At 42.0% G+C, this 25887-nt stretch overlaps 1 protein-coding gene across 3 annotated transcripts in view; it reads right to left on the bottom strand.

Moving 5' to 3' along the window:
• Window positions 1-25887, bottom strand: part of CEP20 (centrosomal protein 20) — a 79998-nt gene that overhangs the window by 48112 nt on the left and 5999 nt on the right. For 2 of the 3 annotated variants that reach the window (XM_069210200.1, XM_069210199.1), the window contains exons 2-3: window positions 20323-20520; window positions 7673-7757 (exon numbers count right to left, since the gene is read on the bottom strand). In XM_069210200.1, coding sequence (XP_069066301.1) covers window positions 7673-7757; window positions 20323-20520 — 283 coding nt within the window. Of the gene's footprint in view, window positions 1-7668; window positions 7758-20322; window positions 20521-25887 lie in introns of those variants that run through there. The other variant, XM_069210201.1, reaches the window with a different exon arrangement.

The following is a 25887-nucleotide window of genomic DNA, read 5'->3' as shown; positions in this document are numbered from 1 at the left end:
TGCCGCCAGCTGATTATTCCTTGAAGCTCATGGGTACTGTCATGGTTTGGCAATAAGAAGGGACTCTTGGCTTCGTCTTACGTCCCGAAACATGAATCACAACAGTGTATTCTTAGTCCTCCCTTCTCGGGGTCCACCTTATTCCGCAGTCATCCAAATGAAGAGATTGTTAGGATGAAGTCCAAGATGGAGACTTTGAATGCGGTAGGTCTCAAGAAGCAAAGGAAACCATACAAACACACCTACAAGACTTATCAAAAACGTTTCCATCTGAACAGGGTTCAAACCACTCAGTGATATCAAGGTCACCAACAAGAGCAGCAACAAAGACCTTTTCAGCTACATCAACATTGTCAGCCAAAAGGATTAGCTAGCCAGCAGCCTGCTCAAGCAGGAATGCCTCTAGCAAGCTCCAAACAATGAATCTCTACTTCTCCCTTCCGTTACCCACTTCAGTAGGGGAAAGTACCAGCCCACCAGCAAAACCATCCAATCAACATAAGCAGATGCTGAGATCAGAAGTGAACACCCTTCTACAAAACTAAGCGGTGGAGATCGTTCCTACTAAAAAGCGAGGTATGGGGATTTACAAAAACAAAAACAAATTCAGACCCATTCTAGATCTGAAACTCGCCAACAAATGGGTTTGGAGAGAAAAGTTCTGAATGCTTGCACTGCATCAGACATATCCCCAAATACACCAAGGGGACTATCTCTGTTCAACAGACCTACAATATACGTGAACATGTACTTTCATGTTCCCATAGCCAGAAAACACCATAAATTCTTGAAGTTTCTTGTAGGTCACGATTACTGCCAGTAAAAAGTGCTTCCACTGAGCCTCAAATTAGCCCCCAGACCCTTTCCAAAGTGCATGCCAGTGGTTGCTGTACATCTCAGAAAACACTGAATATTCGTCTATCTATATAGAGGACTGGAGGAACAAAGCGTCAACACCACAAGAAGCCCAATTTCATGGTCAGTTGATAATCAATCTCCTCCACTGATTAAGACTGCATGTCAATCACAACAAATAGACCTCTACTCCAGTCTAGCCACTACATTACCTAGGTGCCACCATCAACACCGTACAAGTAACATTGTATCCTTCGGAGGAGAGACTTTTATAAATCTATCTAAAGTGTCACTCTATCATGAAAGTCTCTCATCCCACGGTGGAAGTAGTGTCATCTCTCCTCAGCGGCTTTGTACATTGTTCTAACTCCAAAAGCCCACCTCCACTTCAGACCACTTCTAGAGTGTCTGGATGGTCACTGGAATACATTTTCAGGCAATTGGGAGGACAAGATCACACTATCTCACAAAGCAAACCTACTTCAAAGGATGTCATTTCATCACGATGTCCCTCTCAGACAGTCGTCACAGATGGCACTCTCTTAGGTTATGGAGCACATATGGATCATCTTCAAATCCATGGAACCAGGTCTCAGAGGGAAATAACTCATTGCATCAATCTCAGCGAGCTAAGAGCGGTCCACCTACTGTTGAAGGCATTTTGCCCGTCCTTCAAAACAAAATCCCTGCTTGTTCTGACAGACAACACGACTACCATGTACTATTTGAACACACAAGGGGGATCGAGGTCCAGACCATTGTCTCAGGAAGCCCAGACTATTAGCAATTGGCTGATAGCCATAGACCTGTGAATCAGTGCAACTAATCTTCCAGGTGCTCAAAATGTTCAGGCAGACTCCCTAAGCAGGGTTCTACAAGAAAACCACTAGTGGGTCCTTCACAAAGATGTCATGGGAAGCATTTTCAGCATGTGGGGCACTCCCCATATAGATTTATTCTCTACTGCAGAAAACAAAAATGCCCAGTCTTCGCCCCCAGATACATCCATCCAGGGACATAAGTGAAATTTCTCTACACTTTACCTACGATCCCCCTGATTCCATCAGTTCTTATCAAACTGTCTTACTCGAGGGCCAGAATGATCTTGATAACTCAGGAGTGACAATGGCGGCTCACAGACCTTCTGCACATGTTAGAGCGTCCACACATCAGGCTGCCATGTAGGCCTAACCTTTTTAAGAAGTTTGGAGGACAACTGGTTCACCCCAGTCTCTCGTCTTTGAGTTTGGCATCAGGGCTCCTGTACTATATGGGCATTTGAAGCTGCCACAAGACTGACTGTATTAACATTATCAAGGAGGCAAAACGTCCATCAACACATTCTGCTTATTCACTGAAATGGAAGAGATTCTGTATCTAGTGTTCTGACAGGAACTTTGATCCAACAAAGTGCCAAGAAGAAGCGATTCTTCCATACTTGCTTTACCTGGCTAAATCAGGATTACAATTCTCTTCTATAAAAGTTTGTTTGGCGGCAAGTACTGCCCACAGAAATTGTCCTTAAAGAACCTCTTTTCTCAAAATTCCTATTATCAAGTGTTTGTTATTGGGTTTGGGTTTTGTACATTGAAAATATGAGCCTATCGCATCCCTGTAAACTTTGTTTTTTTAAGTGAATTCCTATGTTTTAAAAAAATTCAATTTCCTAACTATAATGTCCTTGTAACCTTTGCCTTTTTCTGTGAATTTCTATGGTTTTTCTAACGTATAGTAATTTTCATTTCTACACGTTAATCCAAACACAGACATTCGGCAGTGGTTGGCCACAGGGCCTGGCTGAGGCAAACCCCTTATAAGCACCCAACCTTGCACCATGCATGGCCTTCGCCTGTGCTCAGCAAAGGTTGCCTGCAAGACCGGGCCTGCAGCCAATCCCTGCTAAGCACCCAACCTCATGCTGTGCACAGCCCTTTGGCTGTGTGCAACAGAAGTTGGCCGCGGCAGTCTGTGTGTCAGAATACATGTGAGGGGGGTATCTGCGGGTGAGACTGGAAGTGAGAGTGTCTGTCTTGGTGTGAGAGTGCATACATCAGTGTTTTAGTGGGTATGGAAATATGTGTGCAGGTCTGTGAGTGGGTGCATGAGGCTGACAGTGGGTCTGTGAGTAGGTGTGTGAGGGTCTGACTGGGGCTGTGTGTATGCATGAGGGACTGAGTGGGTTTTTGAGTGGGTGCGTGAGCGAATCTGTGAGTGGGTGCATAAGGGTCTGAGTGCGTGTGTGAGTGGGAGACAAAGATTGAAAGAGAAAAAGAGAAAAAGAGGGAGATAGAGGTTTTCTTTAGGTTTTGATGATCTACTTAGAATGAGATATTTCTGTACAATGTAAAATAAAACCTGTATCTGTCATTTTTACAAACTAAAATAATTTGGAAAAAAAAAAAAAAAAAAAAAAAAAAAGAAGAAAGGAAGTGAACCCAGTTCTACTCGAACCCTGACTGCTCCGTGTGAAGGTCTAGCGACTCATGACCACAACAGAACCGGACGAAGATTCCCGATGCCAAAAGGTACCCTTGCACCCACTGCCCTCTGGCCTTGGGGAATCCAATCTTTGGTGCAGCAACATCCAGGTGCGGTTTCCCGGAACCGACCCCCTGGGCTTCACCTGCAGCATCTTTGTTACCCCGGGGCCCCCTATAGGAAAGCACTAAGAGCCTGCTGCTTTGTTAGCACTCTGCGGTTGGCCACTCCCATGCGCCGCTGAGGGTGTGCGTTTGGTGCTAACCTGTGGCCCCCCAGGTGCTCCTCTGAACACCCCCTCATGTCTGCCCTCCAAAGATGCGAGTACTTACCTGCAAGCATGCTTGATTACAAGTGCCCCCAGTCTCCAAAGGAGCTCATGTTAATTTTGCCTACACTTTGACCTTTGTACCCGGCCGGCCCTGTGGTGCTGGTTGTGGGTGTTTGGGGTTAACTTCAACCCCAACCTGTGGACATCCTAGCCCCGGAGACTGGAACTGTAAGTCTTGTACTTACCTTGAAAATGTGGTACCTTTTCTTCCCCCCTAGAACTGTAATGAAAATTGCAGTGTCAACTTTTGAAACAGCTTAATGCTATTTTCTCGAAAACCATATAACTTGTCAAATTGAAACAAAGTGGTATTGATACATATGTGGGCTACTTACTTGGAAATGTGCTTACCTGCAACATGAATCTTGATGTTCTAGAAATAAAGTAACAAAGTATATTTTTGCTATATAAAAAACATTGTCCTGGAGTTAGTCATTGATGCCTGTGTGTGTACAACAAATGCCTTTCACTAGCCTCTGATAAGCCTAACTGCTCGACCACACTACCAAAGAAGAGAGCATTGGTATCATCTACTTTAGCCTCTGTTTGGCCTCTGGGGAATGCCTGGTTCACACTATATCGCATGTTGATATAGTATATACAGAGCCAGCTTCCTACAGATCCTTTTTCTTTTCTTAAATATTTGCCCTGGGTAGGTTGAGGTCCCCAAGTCAGCAGAGGTGCACGTGGGCCCCAGCACATTATCACTGTAATGCCCTGGGAACAGGGGACGCGGAGCAAAGTCCCGGCAACGTGACAGTCTCCGGGGGAGTGGGAAGGGGCCAGGAGCCCCCCCCTGCATTTGTAAACAACTGCCCCTGGGACTTTGCCCACCCAGGGGCCTTTATAGTACCAAGCGCTGGTGACCACACTTCAGTTTTTTTCTGATTTTACGGCAGATCTGCGGATGCACCGCAACTCCGTTTGTAAAATTTAAAAAAATGCTTTTTAGCCCTCAGGGTGGACCTTTTGGGACCCCAACTACAGAACGGAATTACACCAAAACAAGAAAAAGTCGCTTTCTGGACCAGGACCTAATTCTCTGCCAAATTTGGTGTAATTCTGTCAAGTAGTTTTTGCACTATCGCTGTTCAAATCCCCTATGGACAAATTAATGGGGAAAATGTGATTTGGGACACCCACCCCCCAAAAAGACGAATCACACCATAACTTTCTAGGTAACAGCTGATAGGACTGGCAAATTGTTTTGGAAAGTTTCATGAAGATTTGTCAAGTGACGCCAAAGATTTAGGCAGGTAAAAAAACGATTTTTATATACAATCTAGGTACCAACTATAACTACCTAGTGGTGACCACCACTAGATAATATACATATATATATAAAGGAAATTGACCATTGTAGCCTTTTCTTGTAGGCTGCAAACTATTCATGTCTTACACCCAATTCAATTATATACATCAATCCCATCTCTCCCCACTGAGAATTAAGCGAATATTCCTCATGACAGATCCTACGTACCCCCGATGTACAGCTCCAGTAGTAAATTTGTATCACATGGTATGGGACTGCCCCCCACTGCGCGCAGCTTGGCAACAAATAATTGAATGTACTTCCGATATAACTAATCACGCCCTAACGCTCGGCCCAGGGTCCTGTCTATTAGGATTGCGCCAACGTACTAAGGGCAACAAGCAAACACACAAATTTATTGACTTTGCCTTTGTCACATTTAAGCGCCTGATAGCCACACATTGAAAAGCGCCACACGCCTCAGCCCATACTAAATGGCTTCAAGACTTGTTGCAGTGGTCTCAAGTGGAGGCGCAGACGCTGCACCAATTGCAACCTAAAAGCTTGGCCGGAGGGAGCTGTGAAACGTGGGAAATATTTGTTATAAAATTGGAAGCCAAAAATGACATGCGCTCCCCCTGAGCACATTTGCACAATTACTATATATCCGCTATATATTATAGTGAGTCGGCTGGTCAGGCGCACATGAGGCCTTGCCCTCCTATCTCAAGTACCCCCGCTGCTAGCTAGTTGCCCAATGTGCGAGATTTAGATCCTCTAGACACTTTTGCACACTCTCCCCAAAAATAGTATGTAACACAGGGCGCCCCTCAGGATGGTGCCTCCCAATGATTACGAGGTCACACAGCTTTTAATAAGCTCCTGATTCACACACTCACTTCTCCCCGTGACATACTCCTGTACTTATGTGATAATTCAATGACGATACTATGCTCTCTCTCCACAGCAATCTAACCTTGGCAGCACTGCTCAACTGTAGTGACAGATGTATGTTTTTCCTTGTCAATGCCTATGTCTTGGCATGTCTTTATATTGATGCATTAAAACCAATAAACTAGATTTACAAAAAAAAGAAAAATGTCTTACACTGTGTCTCCAGGCCTTCCTGTAGAAAAGCGAACATTTACACTTAAGAATACTTAAGAAGTGCTCCAAGATCCCCACACATGGGCGGGACTATTCAGTGCTTATGAGATCCCAGAGAAAAAATGAAAATTTAGCAGATGGTAATCTCCAATTACAATGGCCTTCATTGATCATCAGGTACACAAGAGAATAGATGCAATAATGGAAATAACATTAGGGTTGTTTTATTTCTTTTATGATTCTTTTGTGAGTCTTTTATGATTGTGCTACCAGAAGATAACAAGCACCAGACGAGTTTTAAACAGTATGCTGTCCCAGCTTTTGTTTGGAGGAGCCACAAATCTAATCTCTGGAAGACCAGATATTTGAAGCCAATATACAACTTCTAGGGGTTCTGAGGCATTTGGTGGGTAAGGAAACCAAAACCTTTAAAATTCAGACTTTCTTCCTTCAGATGATTGGCAAAATGTTGTGATATAGAATACGTACCGACTCCCCAGGAGAGAAGAGAGCAGCAAAAAGTAATTCAGAAAACTATTTTGGCTGAATTGTGATGCACACATTTTTTATTTTTCCTGATTATAGATGATCTACCCGTAATAGGAGGCAAAGAGTGCAGTTCATCATCTCAAACTGGGTTTGGAGGCATCCCAGTGGCACCCTGCTGAGCTGAAAGTGTCTTACTAGATTATAACTCACGTTTTTACCTAGCTTAGAATTTTCGATGAGCAAAGAAAAGGGAGTGCAAATTGTAACCAGATACAAACTGGGTGATGTCTCACTGGACTGCAGTGGAGGTCACTCTTGGGACTGGCAAGATGGTGTAGCTCTAGATATTGGGGCTGAAGGGTGGGCTCTGAGACTCATACAGTTCATGAAACTGGGTGTAATCTACAGCTGTGACATGGATAACTATCTGATCCGACCTCCGACCCATTATTCCCTCACTCGCCCATCTCATTTTGAGATAGGGGTAGGTCGGAGCAACTACACAGAAGGACGACTTGAAGGAGGCACATATTGTTTTGCTGTGGAGTATGTTTGTCTCTCCGTGGTCCTGAAGCGCTATGTTTGTGTATACCAAGTTTTTGCTCAATAAAAATGATTTAACCCCAAATGAGAAGAGCGAACTGGAAATCAAGTTTGGTAACCCTGTCAATATTGCCTTTGATGCTCATGGTTTCAGTGGTCATGAACTGAGTGACAAAAATATATGAACAAAGCTCAAACAGCCTGGTTACTTTCTGTAGTTTTGTCACATTATACTTCCCCTAGCCCCAAAGCAACATATAGGAGCCTTTGAGGGACTAGGACTGAAACAATGGCTCATCGTATGATGTCACTGTTGGGTAGAGACGTGCCATATCACTTTAGCTACCCCATACATTTTGATAATACTTTGTTAACAGCATAAGCACGGACCACATATCCACTAATAAAACTGCCCACTTAAGCCTATGTTTCCAGCAGAAAAAATAGTGAAAGGTGTATTCGATGACGACACACTTTGGGGCAAATAATTTACCTTTCGACAACGACACACTGACAGTGACAATAAGCATTGTAGCAGAAATGGCAGGAAGCAAGTATAAAATCAGTTACATTATTTATCTAAACATGAAAATGCAACATGGTACTCAATTACTTACATGGAGCTTCCATTTGTGTCTTCAACTACATTTAGCTCACTGACAAGAAACTGTCGGTCTAATGGAATATCTGGCTGACCAGATTCTGAAACAACAAAATAGACCAATGAACAAATAAATTAAATCCACAGTGGACTGTGAGAAGTTACTTAGATGTAGTATAAGTTCTTTGTAAAACTGCAATTTGTTGAAGAAGGTGAGACACCTTTGGGTACTGTTTGAATTCAATATTGAAACTGACATTTTAGTGTGTATGTGCACACAATAAAGTAACAGGTGCCTCCAGAACATGCTATCACTAAGTTTTCTACTACTAAGCTTATAATGATGAGTCAAATTTAAAGACTAGTAAGTGACTAATAGTCAGAGTTGACATGCAAATTAAACAATTAATCCTCAAGTTTCCTTCCATAGATCTCTGTAACTTATAGTTGTAGAGCACACACAAGAGGTTGGTGCAGCTTGGTCAAGTCAAGTCTATGTCCTGTCAAGGATCTTTTCAGCAGCCGCTACTGCTGTTGCAGGAGATGGTCTTTAGCAGATATCAGCTGCGAAGTACAACAGCACCAGGGAAATCTAACGAAGGAAAAATACAAAAATTACAATGCTGTCACGCTGGTCCCCACCAACAGCTTTCTCTACCAGCATGGCTCCTGACAATCCCAGCAGCATACACACAAGCGCTAGACCACCCAGGTCTGTTCACAAGGCAGCAAAGCACCCACAGCACAGCCAGTTGCTCAACTACTCCTAAAGAACACTCACCCTGACACTAACCTGTGTTAAAATCAAAACACTCGATCATTTCTAAAGCCTGGAGAAGGCATTCACAATTCCTTTTTTGGGTATTATCCCATATATAACTGCAGGAACACTGACAAAGTTATCATTACCAGAAACAGAAAGAAACATATGAACTGCAAAGTCAGTAGCACAAATTGGTACTCCTATTTGTAATCACAACACTCACAAATCCTTGGAACGCTAAATTCTGGGGCTGCCATCTTCAGGCAGAGATGTAAATACAGAGGGGAGACTATCGCCACTAAATAGTGCCTCAGATGTAAATCAGGTGTCAGCACCATAATTGCATCTGCCCTCACCCTCCATGTGTAGGGTCCACGCTGCTGTGGCCAATGACTCCACTTGAGCCATACACAATAGAACTATCTCCCAGAAATGGTTGGTGTGGTGTGTGCTGTGGTACATTCTAAAGACCGACTCCTTTCCTATGGTACGTGCTACTTACGGATGTAAAGGGGTGAAATGATGTCATCAAAGTTATTGGTACCCCAAACACTAAATGGTTGTCCCACAGGCTAAACCAAAATGTGAATGACACTTGCAACTGAGCAACGGCTATAGGGTACAGATCGAAAGACCTACTAAGAGTGAATACTTTTTTTTTTTAGTAATTTGTGCTGATTTTAAAAGTCTGACACAGCTGAACCAGTCTTTGATTCAGACTTAAAACGGAGAAGCAGGTAGAAGCTATTATGAATTATCCAGTAGATATAACTTCCTCAGATACATTTCTAGAGTACCTTTACTACCATTTAAATTAAACCGGCAAGGCTTTTGAAACGTTTTTCCACAACCACTCAACTTGATATCGGTGTTCTTAAAAAAAAAAAAAAGTGAACCTTGACAGGAGGTAATGCTCCAAACTAAAAACTATTTTAATTCATTACTTGAAGCGTTTCAAGATAATTCACAATGGCCTCAGAAAAACAATTAGGGAAATTTGGAGTGCGGTTATGATTTTGATGAAGTGGAGAATGGGCATCCTCTAAAGTAGAGTTGGAAGCCGTCCTTTAAGAAATCCAACATGCAGCTAAATAGATTTTTAATTACAAGCACGCGTATATCAAACAAACCAGAACAAATTATCAGGAACAAGTAACCTTTGCACTATTTTGGGCACTGTTTTCTATCTCCTTCTCAACTTGTTTGCAACAGCCAAAGGAATGGCTTGAAAGAGTATCTCTAATAGAAAGAGGCAGGTATACGAGACTTTAGTGTCACTTTGCACAGGCCCCCCCATCAACAAGCTTCTCACTAACACAGTTTATGTTTGTAGTAATCCAAATACTCTAAGTGGATGAATGAGTAGAATTTTCAAAGAGGGAAGGCAACAACAAAACTGTTTCTTTCCAGCTAGGTGGTAAATTTAATAATGTGAAGTATTGCAATCTCCATCATTTGAAATGCTTTCCAATGCCCTACTTTTAAGTAATGTAGAAAACTGTATAAGGACCACTGGAAAAATATTGAAACAGAATGTGTCATACAACAATTCAATATTTGTAAATTTAGAGTAGTAAATTAATTTACAACTGCAAGACACCCATATTTATTAGAAGTGGCATACGAGTTAGAGGTAATGCATGTGTAACAAAGGAGATTCCTGTTCTATCCCTCCTTCCCAATGGAGTGGGAATTGCCAGTTCTAAAAATACTTTCCCTTCTCCTATATGTGTGTGCACGCACAACTGCCAATCCAAGGTCTTTCTTGCTTTTTGAAATATAAAGGATGAGGCAAGCACTGACAAAGGAGAAAAATAGGGTAAGTGTTGTGTTGTGTTGTGCAGGTAGAGCAAGGACCAATATTATTAAGTACTACCGGGGTATATATTCTTTTTTCCAGAGACCAGTCTAACATGAACCATTAGGTACATTTAAATATGTCTATAATACACGTATATAGAGAGAAAAAAAACAGTCACAATGTGACCTCCTGTCTTGTTCCCCCACAAGGGAAACCACAGAAAGAATTTAGGAGTGTAGAGACAGACTTGAACTCCAGGTTTTTGATGTGCAGATCTTTGCAGTAGTCAAGACTCTATGGGGGTGATTCTGATTCTGGCGGGCGGCGGAGGCCGCCCGCCAGTATTCCGCCCCCATTATACCGCTCCGCGGTCAGAAGACCGCGGAGGGTATTATGAGTTTTTCCCTGGGCTGGCGGGCGGTCTCCAAAAGACCACCCGCCAGCCCAGGGAAAAACTCCCTTCCCACGAGGATGCCGGCTCGTAATCGAGCCGGCGGAGTGGGAAGGTGCGACGGGTGCAGTGGCACCTGTCGCGTATTTCAGTGTCTGCAAGGCAGACACTGAAATACTTTGCGGGGCCCTCTTACGGGGGCCCCTGCCGTGCCCATGCCATCGGCATGGGCACGGCAGGGGCCCCCAGGGGCCCCGCGACCCCCCCTACCGCCATCCTGTTCATGGCGGCTTTCCCGCCATGAACAGGATGGCGGTAGGGGGGGTCAGAATCCTCATGGCGGCGGAGCGCGCTCCGCCGCCATGAAGGATTCCCCCGAGCAGCGGTAAGCGCCGACTTGCCGCTTCTGACCGCGGCTGAACCGCCGCGGTCAGAATGCTCGTGGGAGCACCGCCAGCCTGTTGGCGGTGCTCCCGTGGTCGGTGGCCCTGGCGGCCACCGGCCGCCAGGGTCAGAATGACCCCCTATATATCTAAAGGTCCTTGACATGGGATTCATAGCCATATCTAGAGAAGTCTGATCGGGATTAGGATTCTGTAACTACTAAACAAAATTCATAAGACAAAGAGAATAATGTAACGTACTAAGGGGTCTACCAAACTTCTATGGACTAGTGACTCGAAGATGGGATCAGATGAGACGTCTTTTGCTTAACAGAAAACCTATACCAAAGACAGTTGTGCATTTGATGAGTAATAGAAGATTGAGTTTTGACCAGCCTGTCATCCAAACATGTATAAAGCTATTTCTTGTGAGGATGAATATGGGCCCCCAGCATTGAGAACTTTCATGAACTCCACAAGAACAGAATTGAGACAAAATGCTAGCCATCAGAAAAAAAACATGTTGATCTTCCATCAATATGCCTCAGGTGGAAACAGTGCTCTTCCTTCACTGGTTTATGAAAATATGAATCTTGGAAATCCACAGACATCATCCTGTCTCCAAACTGCTTGACCTTCAATATGTGAACTAGAATCATCATGTGAAGAGTATCCCCTAGGAGAAAGCGATTCAGGTATAAAAGATCCACAATCATCCTGCTTCCTTGTGGATGTCTTGGGGGCAATATATTGCTTGAAGTCAAACTATAGGCCCTTTTTCATTCTCCAGAACCAACTTGATTTGCTCCTACAACAAAGAAATTTCAAAATTTCTTGTAGAGGCAAGGTAAATGATTCCTGCAATCTTGGATATCATAAAGATGGATTTATCCAAGCCCATCAAGGACAAGACAAAAGTAGAGATATTCGTCAAGAACACCTCACCCCGAGACTCCAACTGGCAGCTGGTCAAACTGAGACCTATGCCCAGAACCAATGCCAGGAACATCGGAATAATCAATGACCGCAAACTGGACATGACTGCGTGAGTCAATGCAGTCACTGTTTCCTGCTTTCAAACTCTGAAGATGCTGAGGAAGCTCTTCAAATGGCTCTCAAGGACAACAAGAAAAACTGTCACTCACTTCCTAGTTACCAGCAAATTGGACTATGGGAACACCCTCTATGCCAGGATCCCAAAGCATCTCTCTAGAAGACGACAAACCATCCAGAACTTGCCAACCAGACTCACCCTCAACATCGAACACAGAACTCCACCTTAGGGAACCACAATGGCTTCACAAACAAGCTCAATTTAAACTTCTCACACACACATTCAAGGCTCTCCCCAACTAAGGCCCCTGAGACCTTTGAACAGTTGCATCTCCTTCCACCAAACATCCTGGCACCTTTACCTTTGCAAAACTCCTACTCTCCAACATCCATGCATGCACAGAACCAGATCAAGAGGACTAGCGCTCGCTTACATTGCTCCTGAAGTGTGGAATGACCTCCCTCACCACAGACTCTCTTCTTGACTTCCACAAGAAGCCCACGATCTGGCTTTCCAATTAACTAGCCTACCATAGGTGGGGCTAGACACACACACACACACACACACACACCTACTCAGCATCAGGATAACCTTGCAGATGATAGTGCACTTTACAAATGCACGTAACATTCATAGATTGGTTGAAAAATATGACAATCTTCCACCTAATGCGAATTAATTTTCCAAGATTTCTATAGGTACCTAATAACCTCTTGAGAATAAGATAGCCTGACATCTTGGAGACATATGTTGTAGCTGTGCAGCTGACAATGGAAGGATTTGATTCTGGAGGATAGTTAGACACCTTGATAGAATCTTGCAGTTTATCCTTGCTTGTTTTCTAGCTTTAAAATCATCGGACTATTTGCGCAGTTGGCACATAGATATTTGCCACGGGGAGGCAGATCAATAACCTTATCCAGCATATTACAACGTAAAGTTAAGGTGCATACTCAAGAATAGCTTCACATATAGACTCAGTAAAAAACTCCTGGTGTGGTGTCAACAATTATATTTTATTGGTGTTTGCTGTAAAGGTGCTTCCTTCCCTTCAGATAACAAGAACATATACTGCTTTGCAGCTTCCAGAAGGAAGGAATGTGGAACATTTTCCTAACTTATTCCAGTTTTGCAAACTATGAGATAAGTATAAAAGCCCACAAAAATGTAGCTAACGGCACAATTGTTGTATGATTTTTAGCTTTAGGTTTTGTCATGACTTTGCTTCCTTATACAGTCCCAATTACTGCACAGAAGTAGGCTTTTTTCCTTCCCTGCAGCTGCGGTCCTACTACAGCCAGAGCTGAAACAGTGCCAGTTATAATAACCCACTGGCCCTATGGACTGTGGTACTTAAATTCCAGTAATTTTAAGGTTCTCAGTGTCGCTTAGATTAAATTGTCTTGTATGTAACAGAAGTCTTGTAACTCACTGAAAATGACCTCCAGACTGCCATATCTACTGCAGTTCTCAGTAATTCCCAGAATCATTTTAGAAGTATCTAGTGGTATAGTAAGACCACTTGAACAAATTCAAATTGGAATAGTGTATGACTCAATACCAACAAAGCAAATATAATTTTCTGATCTTCTTATCACCATTGCGTATTAGTTCCTTTCAAAATGTTGATGGAGTGTGACACAGAGGATTAAGTGAACTCAGTCTTCACAATCTCTTATTTAGCATGGTGGAAACATTATGAGACTGCTCCGTAACAAACGTGACAGATATCCTGTCTCTTGAGATCTTGCCCAGACATGGGTCTGGTGCTCAGTGTGCCACTGGATTCAATCTAGCCTAGCTGATATGAGGCGATATCCTGAAACCGGTCCCAGAATGCTAGTTTCCGGTCAAAGGAGGCACTTGCACGGCAGTTCGGGCTGGACTGTTCCCATGGGGAGCAGGGTCAAGAATGATTTGTATATGGCTGGGTCCAAACTGGGGTGGCTCTGTGAGCAAAACAAAATATGAATTAAACCCAGATCAGTGACTGGGGGTGAATGTTTGGCAATGTTCAGAATTCAATTCATCCTCTTTTTGTGTTGTTATAATTTCTTTAAGTGGGAAGGGTATGCCCAGATGTGGGTCATGTACTCACTGTGCCACTGGATTCAAGTTAGCATGGCTGATGAGGGGTAATACCCCAAAACTGGTCCGATGATGCTTGTTTCCGGTTGAGGGAGGACCGGTCCTGGCAATTCGGGCTGGACTGTTCCCAAGGGGAGCAGGGTCAAGGCTGATCTTCATATGGCTAGGTCAAAACTGAGGTTTCATGGTGAGCAGAAAAACAATGGATTCAACCCAGATTTGTAATTAGGGATGAATTTGTTACACAGGACATTATAATGTTTGGTCAGTCAGGCAAGTCTGAGATTTGGACATCAAAGTTGTCAACACTATAACTCATGCTAGAAAATACAGAAATTGTACTTAGTTGGGTGGTCAGAAAATGGAAAGTCGCAGGGGTGACATCTGGAGAACAAATTCATCTTGAGCCTGTAATATTTGATAACTATTTTATGTTTAAGACGTTAATCAGTTAATAGCCGTAATATTTTGGTTCATCTTTATATGGGGATTAACAACTTAAGCTGCATTGTATTTATTGTGGAGGGAGCCCTTTTCAGTGAAAGGAATGGTTGTTAATCTGTACTCTTAGTTTGCATAAAATAGACAGTTAACAAAATTGGTCCGGAATAAACGTTAAATTATTCCCCCAGTTATCAACAAAGCATGTTACGGCCTATACAACTGATCCCAGAAAGTGATGCTAAACTCCAGATTAGCCACAAGTAATTGTTCCACCATGCAAGAAGAAAATTGCATCATTCTCTGTCCAAACTGCCACACTATGGGATTCACTCCTAGCAAAGACAGAGGCTACCATAAATTAAATGCATTTTAAAAGGATGCTTAACACATGGCTATTTCCCACTTGCACAACGATGTATAAAACAGAGCAAGGCTCTCAATATCAACATGAAGTGGGGAATTAGAGCAACACTGAGAGAATGGAAGGATTGCATACTCCTGATCATGACATAAAAACGATGGCGCTCCATAACATGCCTAACACTTCAGCAACAGAGATGCAATACCAGTATATACGTGGAAATAAGGATGAAATCTGTGGTGTTCTGTACTTGCATAAAGTAGTCATGATCTGGAATGTTTAGATGGTTGCTCAGATGTAATGACATGACTGGGCATTCTGAAGGAGGGGGCTGTTGGCTGTGGCTGAGGTCTTATTGACTTGTCACTTAACAAAGACGTTTAATACAACCCATGTGAAGACCTGCGATCCTTCTTCTTGGAACTTAAAGTCTTTCTTTTACCACATACATTTTCATAGACCCGAACAACATCACTGAAATTCCAACTACTTTCAGTACTCAAATAATCTGAAGGATAAAACGTTGTGGTTACAAATAATAAAATAATTCTGTTTTTGTACTTACACTCCATGGCCTGACAATGTATCTGACCATCAACAAACTGCATTTGACTAGCATAATAGGCTAATTTCATGCCCCTGCTAACTGAATCCATATCAGCCTGTGTTCTTCTGCCCAGTAACATTTATCTTCCAAGTAAATTCTACTGAGCTCTTCCCACCAGACCCACTGACCCAAAACTGTTCATCAACAACCTTACTGCCATCCAATAACACAATATACAAAGACAACCAAAAAACAGAACAATACACATTCTATAGTGTATGCCCTACATTCCCCTCAGCCACAGAGACACAGATTGGAATACAGATCATCACACAATTGAAGCATCTACATCATTAAAAATGAACTTGCCTCAAGGCAAGAAACAGCATGAGACTTTGGTATACAAACTCTAATAATGGTACATGATATCTGACTGACTTTAACATATACAACTAGAATTACAGACCACTCTGAGCTCCCCAGAGTACCATCCTAACTGTCCGCAAAGAGCTTCAATGCCTTGTTGGGGAAGTAAGCTTAAAATAAATCTAACGTACAATACAGGTTTTATTTGCACTGGAAGCGAAACAGGAAGCAGACTTGGGTCACGATATCTCAGATGAAATGAGGACTAGCATTAGTAAGAATGATAAAACGTGTTTTAAATATTAAGTAGACGCAGGATAGATAACACTTTAGATATTTGGAAATCGGGAAAAAATATATAAACTTGGGTTAACTGAATCTATTCAGGGTTTAGGAAAAGTAGTGGCAGGTTACCTAACTCAAATTTACAGACACAGTTCAAAAGCCACTTCTCTATGGAGAGAGATCATACTATGAACAGAGCTCCCATTCTTACCAGACTCAGAGAAAATACAGTATTGTGAAATCTGAAAGTGCAAAGAGGGAACATTTACAACACTGGAGTTCAAATACTAAAGTATTCATGGAAGCACAGTTTATGGGTCTGGTTTCATTAGCTGCTCTGAGATGTCTTACAAAACAAAAAATTAACATCAGAATGTTTGATTAAGTTTAGCTCCATTTTATTAAATACAGAGGAACTCAGAACCTACTATTTTGAGTGAATGTAAGTTTATCCCCCCCCCCTTAATCTTCCCTACCCCTTGGCCCTTTTCTTTTGACTCTTTTACCATACCTATTTCCAACTATGCACTTTTGTTATAAGCGTTTGTGAACGTATGCTCTTAATGTGAATACTAACTATAAATATCTCTCAACGTTCCCCAATCATTTTTTAATTATGAGGAGTGGTTGATTTTGAGTCTGTGATTTGCAATGCAAGTCACATTTACAGAAATGTTATGAGTGACACGGAGGCCTTCCTGAAGGGATTCAAATAAAATCCCCTTAACAGTTCCTAAAGATCTTGATAGCCTGACCATCGAAACCAGCACCTACTAAACATTCTATTTCCGACCTTCAGCGCTGTTGTTGTGTGGGGAACAGCAGGATTTGTAAGTCACATCTGATAGTGGGAGTGATGACTGGTGCGTCGAAGGAATAGGGCCTGGGAGTCCCCTTTTGTTCCGCAAACCTTTGTTGCTGGGTAGGGTTTGCATGCAGCATTACGGGTGGCTAACCAAAGGGAATACAAAATCCCATGCCCATAATAGCACTTAGGCCAGAAAGTGTGTGGGTTGGAAGGGTGAGATTGGCTGTGTGCGACTTGAGAAGGACAAAAGGACAAACTGGAGAAAGGTTGTAAGCACTGCACTTTAAATGTATTCCAATTGACATGGTGCCATTTTCCCATCCTTAATCTGACATTGATGTACCCAACTGCTGAGCAAATGAAAACCTGCAAAACTGAATGCTGCAAAGAGTCAGAAGACGACCAGCAACAACTGTTCATTTCCACATTATGGAAAAAAATGCCTTCTGTTAATAGTTAACCTATAGCAAATACCCTTTTTGCGACATCACCCCAGTTTTTCTACTTAATTTTGTTGCTGTGTTTTAGACTCTGTGCACAGAGGTACTGCGGTCCAATGCCCAGTGCCTGTGCTGTAGCCACTAAAACACACAGATGAAAGGCTAATCCCAGAGTTGTATATGTATCCCTCCTATGAGGATATCCTATGTGAGGTACAAACAGCACCCGTGACACGGAAAGTTAAATTTCACCTGTGGACTGCATCAGTTATTGTGTTATCCACCAGGAACAAGGAAATCATGACTTCAGGCCAACTACTGTAGCCTGATTGTTGCAGTTTAAACCTGTAGTTCAACCTGTTAAAATAAAGTTTTTTACTGGTAAAAATCTCCCTTTTAAATATTAGTAAGTTACCCCTATGTAGGCCTTGTAGCACACATTGTAGGGTATTTGATATTTAAAAGGGGGGGGGGGCATGTAGAAGATTAATGTTACCATTTCTCTACGATAACAAGGCATTCAAAGCTATTTTCACTGTGGCAGGCCTAGATGCCCTACGTAGGAAATCAGAATACAGACAAAAATACTAATTCTGTATATCAGGAATGGGACCAGCTGCATAAATTATTAAACAACTATTTTTAATAGTTATTAACAATCCAATTAAAATGGTGAAGTTTGGTTTTTAATAAATAATATGGAATAGTAACTTTTGAAAAGTTACTTATTTCCTGCATGAGGCTAATCTGCATTAACTCTCAAGAATCTCCCACACATTACATGGCCTAAAAAAAGGTATGAATAAAATGCAAATTTCTCCTAGGAGCTAAACAAGAGGGCAGTGCGATTGACAGGTTGACCTGAATGGGCATTTAAGAATCATTTGAGCTAGCAAAGTATGGAAGTCTGCAATCTAGAGGGAACCACAATGTCAAATCCTGCGTGTTAGTTTGTTTGAGCCATATCTAACAATTTGACAGACTTGAAAAGGAGCAAACAGGATGCCACTATAATTATTGTTTATCTCCTGTCTGGTTGCTGAAGGACCCTGCTTTTGTCCTAACAGAATTCTGTATCTTTGCTTGTTGTGGGCACAGGGATTGTACTGTTAGTTGTGGGTGGACACTGTTAATTATTTTCTATAGCCCACTCTTCTACAGACCCCTAGATTTAAAGCCCAAGTTTAATGTGGCTAAAGAATTTTGCCATCTTGGCACTGCCTTGGCACATGGCTTGGAAATGTTTGCAGTAAGGAAAGCAGTAACTACTGTAGATGTGGGTAGAGCCGGCCCTCTGAAGTACTATACCATTGGTTAGGGAGTGCCCAAGAGCCAATTTCACTCACTGGGTGGTGCATGGAATAAGTGTGGCACGAAGAGGACTGGCCTTGTAGTCTGTCGCCTGGCAGAAGCCCTGGAGGAATGGAATTGGAGACCAGGACAAAGAAGTGGACTGTAAGGCTCAGTTGTCTGACCTCCTGTGTGGCTACAGTGACACAAGCAGCAAGTGGAGTTTTTCCTGGAAATTCCCAGCTGACCAGTGGCAACTGGAACTTGGAAGGAACGTGACTGGTGGTCTCTGCCTAGCACCCTGAGAGTGGTCTGGGAGGCTTAGATGTGTATTCCTGAGTTTGATTGGACACTAAAGTAATTTTTGTTCAGAAAAAGCAAAAAAAAAAAAAAAAAAAAGGTCTCTTTGTGGTTTGGTATAAAAAATAATAATATTTTTCTACTTCCAGGGTCCAAGACATCCCGTCTAGGTCTTCAGCCATTGACTACCATTGGTGATTTGTGCTTTTTGCTTCTATTTTCATTTAAATATTTTTTGAGTCATTTTGTTCATTAAAGTTTACTCTAGTTCTTTAAATTGGAAAGGGATTTTCATTTTGCTGCGTTTTCGGCTTTTTAACTAATCTGGTACTTCTAAACGCTTTCGATTTTTTTGTTAACTAACACCTGTGTGCTCTGAGCCGCAGCTAGCAGCAGTTGAGCTCGGGATTATATTTCTGAACCTGTGACTTGACTTAAAAAGTTATTGACTTTATTTGTAAAGAGAATTTGAAATGGGTGTTTTGAGATAAGGAATGGCGCCCACTAATATCACACTTAAGTGTCTCATAACAGCAAGATTTACAACGGTGCTCCTGGAAGGGAAGAAAACCACCCCACTTCCCCAAAATTCCTAAAAAACTTATGCAAAAAATGTCCAGGGCACTCGTATATAGAATAAAGTCCAAATACAAGTTTCTTAAATTACAAATTTGATTGTATTTGTTGTGTAATTCTTCTTCAATGTCATCCAAATCAGCCCAGCCAACTTGTGTTTCTTCATGCGATCAATCCTCGCTTTGACTTCATCAGGGCTCCTCTATATGAAAATTAATCAAAAGTATCCACAGAATAAGAATTCTGAATGTTCGTTATTTACAAGTCTCTTCCAAAACCTTGAATGATATCCTAAATCCAAATATCGGTATGGCTCTTATTCAGTTGATCAAAGTAACGGCATGAGTATTGCCATCTCTCCTATATTAAAAAGCGTGTCCGCGAGCCATACCGATATTTGGACTTTATTCTATATACGAGTGCCCTGGACATTTTTTGGATGAATTTATTTGTAGAGAACTACAATCCATCCCAAATATTAATTCTGTTTCTTACATAACTCTAAAACATTTTCTTTGTTACACAACGTTTTTAAAGACAACTTCAACTGCTGCTGCACTGTTTAAGGATAAGCAGCCTAAATGTTTGTGAGAAACCTAAACTACTCAAGGCATCCTGCAGCACTGTAATTTTATCTTTACAGATAAGTAAGCATCTATTCCTGTTAGATCAGCTGAACAGTCACAGCGTTCCACTACAGCCTTAAAGACTTCATACAGACACTTATCAAGCATGTGCCTGTAACAAGTTTAAAGAACAGTCACTTTACCTGTGCTTAAAACAGAAGCTGTGTAACGGTATTTATTGAATTCCAGGTATTCTCGGATAAGTTCATTGATGAGAAGGTTTTCATGCGACAGTTGCGGACGTGGTTCACTTTGATCATCTAGTGCATTAAAAACTTCCGCCCGGACTCTTGCTTTTATTTGCCCAAGTACGCCTCTTTTCTCCAAGGTGTCTTTTACAACTAGCAAGAAAACAGTAAAACCATTTTAAAATTCACATTTTACCATCTGTTACATTCCTTTTACTTTCTGACTGAATTTCCCTTCAAGGTTGTCATTATGTTTCTTTCTCTGCCCATTCTTTAGTCCAAGATTCCTACAGTCAGCCTCGTCAGGCCAGACACCATTTGAAAAGTTACGTAAATACTTAAAAAATATATATGTTTGTCCAATTCCTTGACAGGTCACATCAAGATATGTGCTCTAGAGGATTTCAAGACCACAGTGCTTTTATCCCAGGAACCTTGGCATTATCCAAACATGGAATCCCTTATGCCCCGTGTGACTCACTCGTGCCCAAACCTACTGCTAGTTCAGAGGAACTGACCTGTTTGGAAATCCCTTAGCTTAGCTGTAAGTAGGGCCACTAGAGATCTGAGGTAGTGAAGGGCAATTTTATACAGCAGGGTTGACTAAATTTGGATGCAAAAAAAGGTATATTGTGCCACACTATGCGTCACATTTTGGATGGTATTATTGTAACTAAAATGGATACTTAGTGGATCCTAATGTTGCGTTAACTGGAAAGGTTTTATAAAAAGGAAAAAAAAAACACACACTTTCACCACATTTTATTGAAAATGTTATGCACAACCAAATAATGGTTTTATTGTGATTGCAGTGCATGAACCCTGCACTATTTTATAAGCGCTGTCCCTCCTACCAAAAAGCCTATGACTGCAGGCTTCATGTAAAATAATGTGTACCTATATTCAGTTGTTTTGGAACTGACTTTCAGTTCTGACTTTATTATACGTGTCCATTGTACGTCCTTCTAGAACCACATTCACTTAAAAGGAGACAGCCTTGCAGAATAGTATTTTATATTATGTATGTACAATCTAAGTGTTTTGCTTGAGGACACTGAAGATCCAAGAAATGAGGCCTTAAAAAGACACTAATATGCCTATATGATACTTTAATGCGTGTCAGTAGGTAACAAGCACTATTACAGCAACTTAAAATTAAAACAGACGTATAGCAAGAACACAGTTACATGATTTATTTGATTTTCATATGAAATAGGATACCGCTGGTAATTAATGAGAAAAAGATTATATAGTATTGATTCAAGAAAATGATAATGTATATTTTCATAAAAATGACATGGTTATGATTTTCAAAACAGAAAAACAACACCTTTACTTGTCAGGTACTGTGCATAGCCCCCGCCATTGCACACTTTTCAGATCAATAATTTCACTGCAAATGTTGCAAAGACATTATCAATGATGTCATAGAAGACATCAATTAGTGATGTAATATAACGAGTAATTAGAAGCACACAGCGAGGCTGCGAGTTATAGTTACTTGACATAACTAACTCTAACAGCTGAATTTCCATGGTTTTATGCGTGTAATTCTGATCCTAACTGTAACGTCTCTGTAACCTTTGTTTTTTTTTGTGAATTTCTAAGGTTTTTAAACGCAAATTCCTAACAACAACGTCCATGTAACCTTTGTTGAATTTTTATGTTGTTTTTTTAATGTAGAAGGGGGATTGGCCCCATGCCACAAAGAAAAAGCAAGGAGAAGGCACTCAAAAAAGTGGGAAAAGGCAAGAAGAAGGCAGTAAAAACTAGAGAAAAGCAAGAAGGCACAAAAAAAAAAAAAGCAAAGAGAAAGCAGTTAAAGCAAGGAAAATGCAAGGAGAAGACACAAAATACAGGGAATAATTCGTGGAGAAAGCAGGGCTTGGGCATAAAAAAAATAGGAAAAAAAAAAAAAAAAATCAAGGGGAAGGTAGTGAAACCGATGGAAAAGCAAGGTGCGGGAACACAAAAAACGTGGGAAAAAAGCAAAGAGAAAAAGGATTGAAAACTAGGGAAAAGCAAGAAGAGTGCACACAAAAAATGGGTTTAAAAGCAAGGTGAAAGCAGTGGGAATGAGGGAAAAGCAAGGGGAAGGCACTCAAAAAACAAGGGGAAAGCAAGGAGAAGACAGCAGCAAGAGCAATACAGCAGCATGGGGAGAGCTGGGCCTTTTTTTAATCTTTTGCTGTGGATCCACTGCAATTTAGCAGCAAAAATGTTTTTTAAAATAAACGTTTTTAGCCCCTGGCGGTTTCCCTGTAGGACCCCACCACCAGGGTATTCCTGCCCTGCACTCTTTATTTTATTTTAATTTTTTTTTAAACTTTTTTTTTGGGACTCAGCTGAGTCGGAGTCCTAAGATAGCTGCCAGCACATCCTGTTTGAAATGCTGGCAGCCAATCAGATCTCAGCATGAGATCTGTTACATCTGCAGAGGATCTACGTTCTTAGATATACAAATGTATTTTTCCTTTAAGAACGCCAAAACTACTGAACAGATGTATACAAAGTTACAAAAAGGGCTCTTTCTGGGCCAAGAGCTAGCTTTCTGCCAAATCTGGTGTAATTACGTCTAGCAGTTCGAGTTGTAGTCATGTCTAAAGTCCCTATGCGAAATTGCATGGGTAAAATGCGTTTTGGGACAACCTCCCCCCCCCCCCTTTTTTCTCAGGCCCCGCTTGAAGAACCACCTTGAAGATTTCAATACAACAGCTGAAATGAGTGACACACTAGTTTTGACATTTTTGCAAAGATTCATCATATGGCTACAAAGCTACTCCCAAAACAAAAAATGATTTTCCTATGGAAACTAGGCCCTAACTAGAACTACTAACGGGTCACAAATATATAACATTTAGTCCTGTTTCTATGTAAATAGCTGTCCCCTTTTTTTCTGAAAATGTAAAATCTGCTAGAAGTTGCGCCAAACATTTTCAATTCTATTAAGGACACGGAGGCGAGGATTATGCTTCTCTTTTTTTACTACTCAAATTTCAGCAGCCTATCAAAATACAGAAAAAGTTAACCACATTTCCCATCATGCCTTATACAACATGTCCACCAATCACAAGCCTCCTGACCCCATTAGAGTCCATAACAATAAGAAGAACTCCTCTTTCTTTGCTTCACGAAACTGCATCACGATAAACCATAAGCCAAGAACTTTGAAAACATCCACAAAGGCAAATCAACTGCTTGAAGGCGATATTTCACTACAGATAGCATGTCCCACCATGTTCCGCTGGAAAGGATTTTCCTGCTACTTCAACTTCTGCTCAAATCCTAGAAACAAATGGAGAAATAATATTAATAGCATGGTCATCCCATACACCAACTTCATAACTCGGGAGGGCACATTAAAACATATCCAAACATGGTCTGCAATGAACATATTGCCACATGAAACAGCAAATAAATCCTTGGGAGGTATAATCCTCGCCTCCGTGTCCTATTAGAATTGAAGATTCTTGGTGCGACTGCTAGCAAAGTTTACATTCTATGGCAGGACCGGAGGCTCAGATTATGCTACTTCCAAGCTGCACGAAACATTGTAGATGCAAAATCACCTACTGGCTTGTAATAAAACGGTTTAAAAGAAGAGTCCGAGGACCAATCAGCTGATTTCATAATATGGTGCACAGACACTCCCAAATGTACAGATTTTGATGCCATCACACCCCAAACCGAGTGCACTCCAAATAAATGTGTATCAATACCAGCTTTGACCATTACAAGGCGCAACCATCTAGCAATAGTAGCTGCTGAGACAGGCTTAAAAGGCTTACAAAGTGAAACCAGCAATTGACCCGTCAGATTCGGCCTGAGCAATCTAGTACACTGTTCATATTCTTTTAAGCAATCGAAAACCGACAACTTTTTAGAAAATGGGAATGCAAAATATTCTATACTTGTAGACACTGTCTTAGTCCTCCTAAAAATCGGAAAAAAGAAACACTTTCCGGTGTAAAAACTCTACCTGCAAGATCCAGAGCCTTCATGTCCGAAGATCTTCGACAGGCTGCCAAGCACAAAAGCATTGCTAACTTGGCTGACAATTGCTTCCGTGACAAAGCTGAATTGTCTGGTCAGCTCTCAAAACAAGCTTAGAACTAAGTTCACATCCCAAAAGAAAGTATAGTTGGGAGAAGGAGGATTGGAAACTCTCACGCCCTTAAGAAGCTTAGTCACCACGGGGTGCATGCCTGCCGGAATGCTATCGACATTGACATGGCCAGCTGAAATGGCTGACCAAACATTATTTACTGACCTATACAACAATCCTTCCTTAGCTTTCTGAGACAAAAAAAAATCACAATTTGGATAATCCCGGCTGCCACGGGATTCAAATGCCGTTCCAGGCACCAACCCTCCAAACTCTCCAAGTGGAGGAATAGCTCTTCCTAGTGGACGGTGCTCTATTGATAAATTCTGCAGCTGATTGCAAAATGCCTGGCAAATGCCACTGTTGCCTGAAAGCATCCAAGCCATCAGCTGCAACTGCCTCTCCAGTACTAGAGGATGCCTCTCGCCCTGCGGACCCAGAAGCATGTCTGGAGACCAAGGAAGATATAGAGGAGAGCCGCACGCCAGTTCCAGAAGTAACAGGAACCAAAGCTGAGCTCTCCAAATCTGAGCAATCAGGATTACCTGTGCTCTCTGCTGCTTGATCTGAGTCGACACCCTGGGAATCATGGCGAATGGGGGAAAAGCATAATTGAGGGACCCTGCCCAATCCTGAAGGAAAGCACCTGTGGACATCGCCAACGGATCCGGCCTCCAACTGAAAAACTCCTCTATCTGCTTGTTCAGACGCGAGGCAAAAAGATCTGTCTTGCACTGGCCCCACAATCGTGGAGTCAAAAGAAATAATTGAGGCAGGAGCTTCCAGTCTCTGTAATCCCTGAGGTACCTGGAATTCCAATATGCTACCACATTGACCTGACCCGGCAGATATTCTGCTGTCACCAGAAGTCTGTGTTTCAAACGGTAATGCCAAAAATCTTTGGCTATCTCGGACAGGGCTGGCGACCTGGTGCCCCCCAACTTGTTGATGTACCTGACTGCTGAGATATTGTCCATCCACAGAAGAATGGAACACGAAACCTTCTTGGGAGATAGAGTCGTGATCGCAAAAGACCCCGCTAAGAGCTCCAGGCAACTGATATGCAACTGAAGCTCCTGCTGTGACCATCTCCCCCCTGTTGAGATGTCCCCGCATCTCGCTCCCCAGCCCCAAAGGCTGGCATCCGGTTCTATCACCGTCTCCTGCTAGGAGCTGAATATAGCCCTGCCATTCCATGCATCGACCTGCGTCAACCACCAATTGAGCTGCGACTGAACTTCGTCTGTCAGAGGAACCAAATCTGAATAGGTCAGGCCTCTCTGGAGATGGTGGATTTTGAGCCTCTGTAACGCCCTGTAGTGAAGCGGCCCTGGAAAAATCACCTGAATTGAAGAGGCCAGAAGGCCCACAATCCAAGCAATTTTTCTCAGGGACAACAAGGTTTTGGCTAATGC

This window comes from Pleurodeles waltl, chromosome 10 (genome assembly GCF_031143425.1).
Source record: "Pleurodeles waltl isolate 20211129_DDA chromosome 10, aPleWal1.hap1.20221129, whole genome shotgun sequence".
Lineage (NCBI taxonomy): Eukaryota > Metazoa > Chordata > Amphibia > Caudata > Salamandridae > Pleurodeles > Pleurodeles waltl.
The sequence above is the reverse complement of the archived record's forward strand: the minus strand, read 5'-3'. Positions and strand labels throughout refer to the sequence as shown.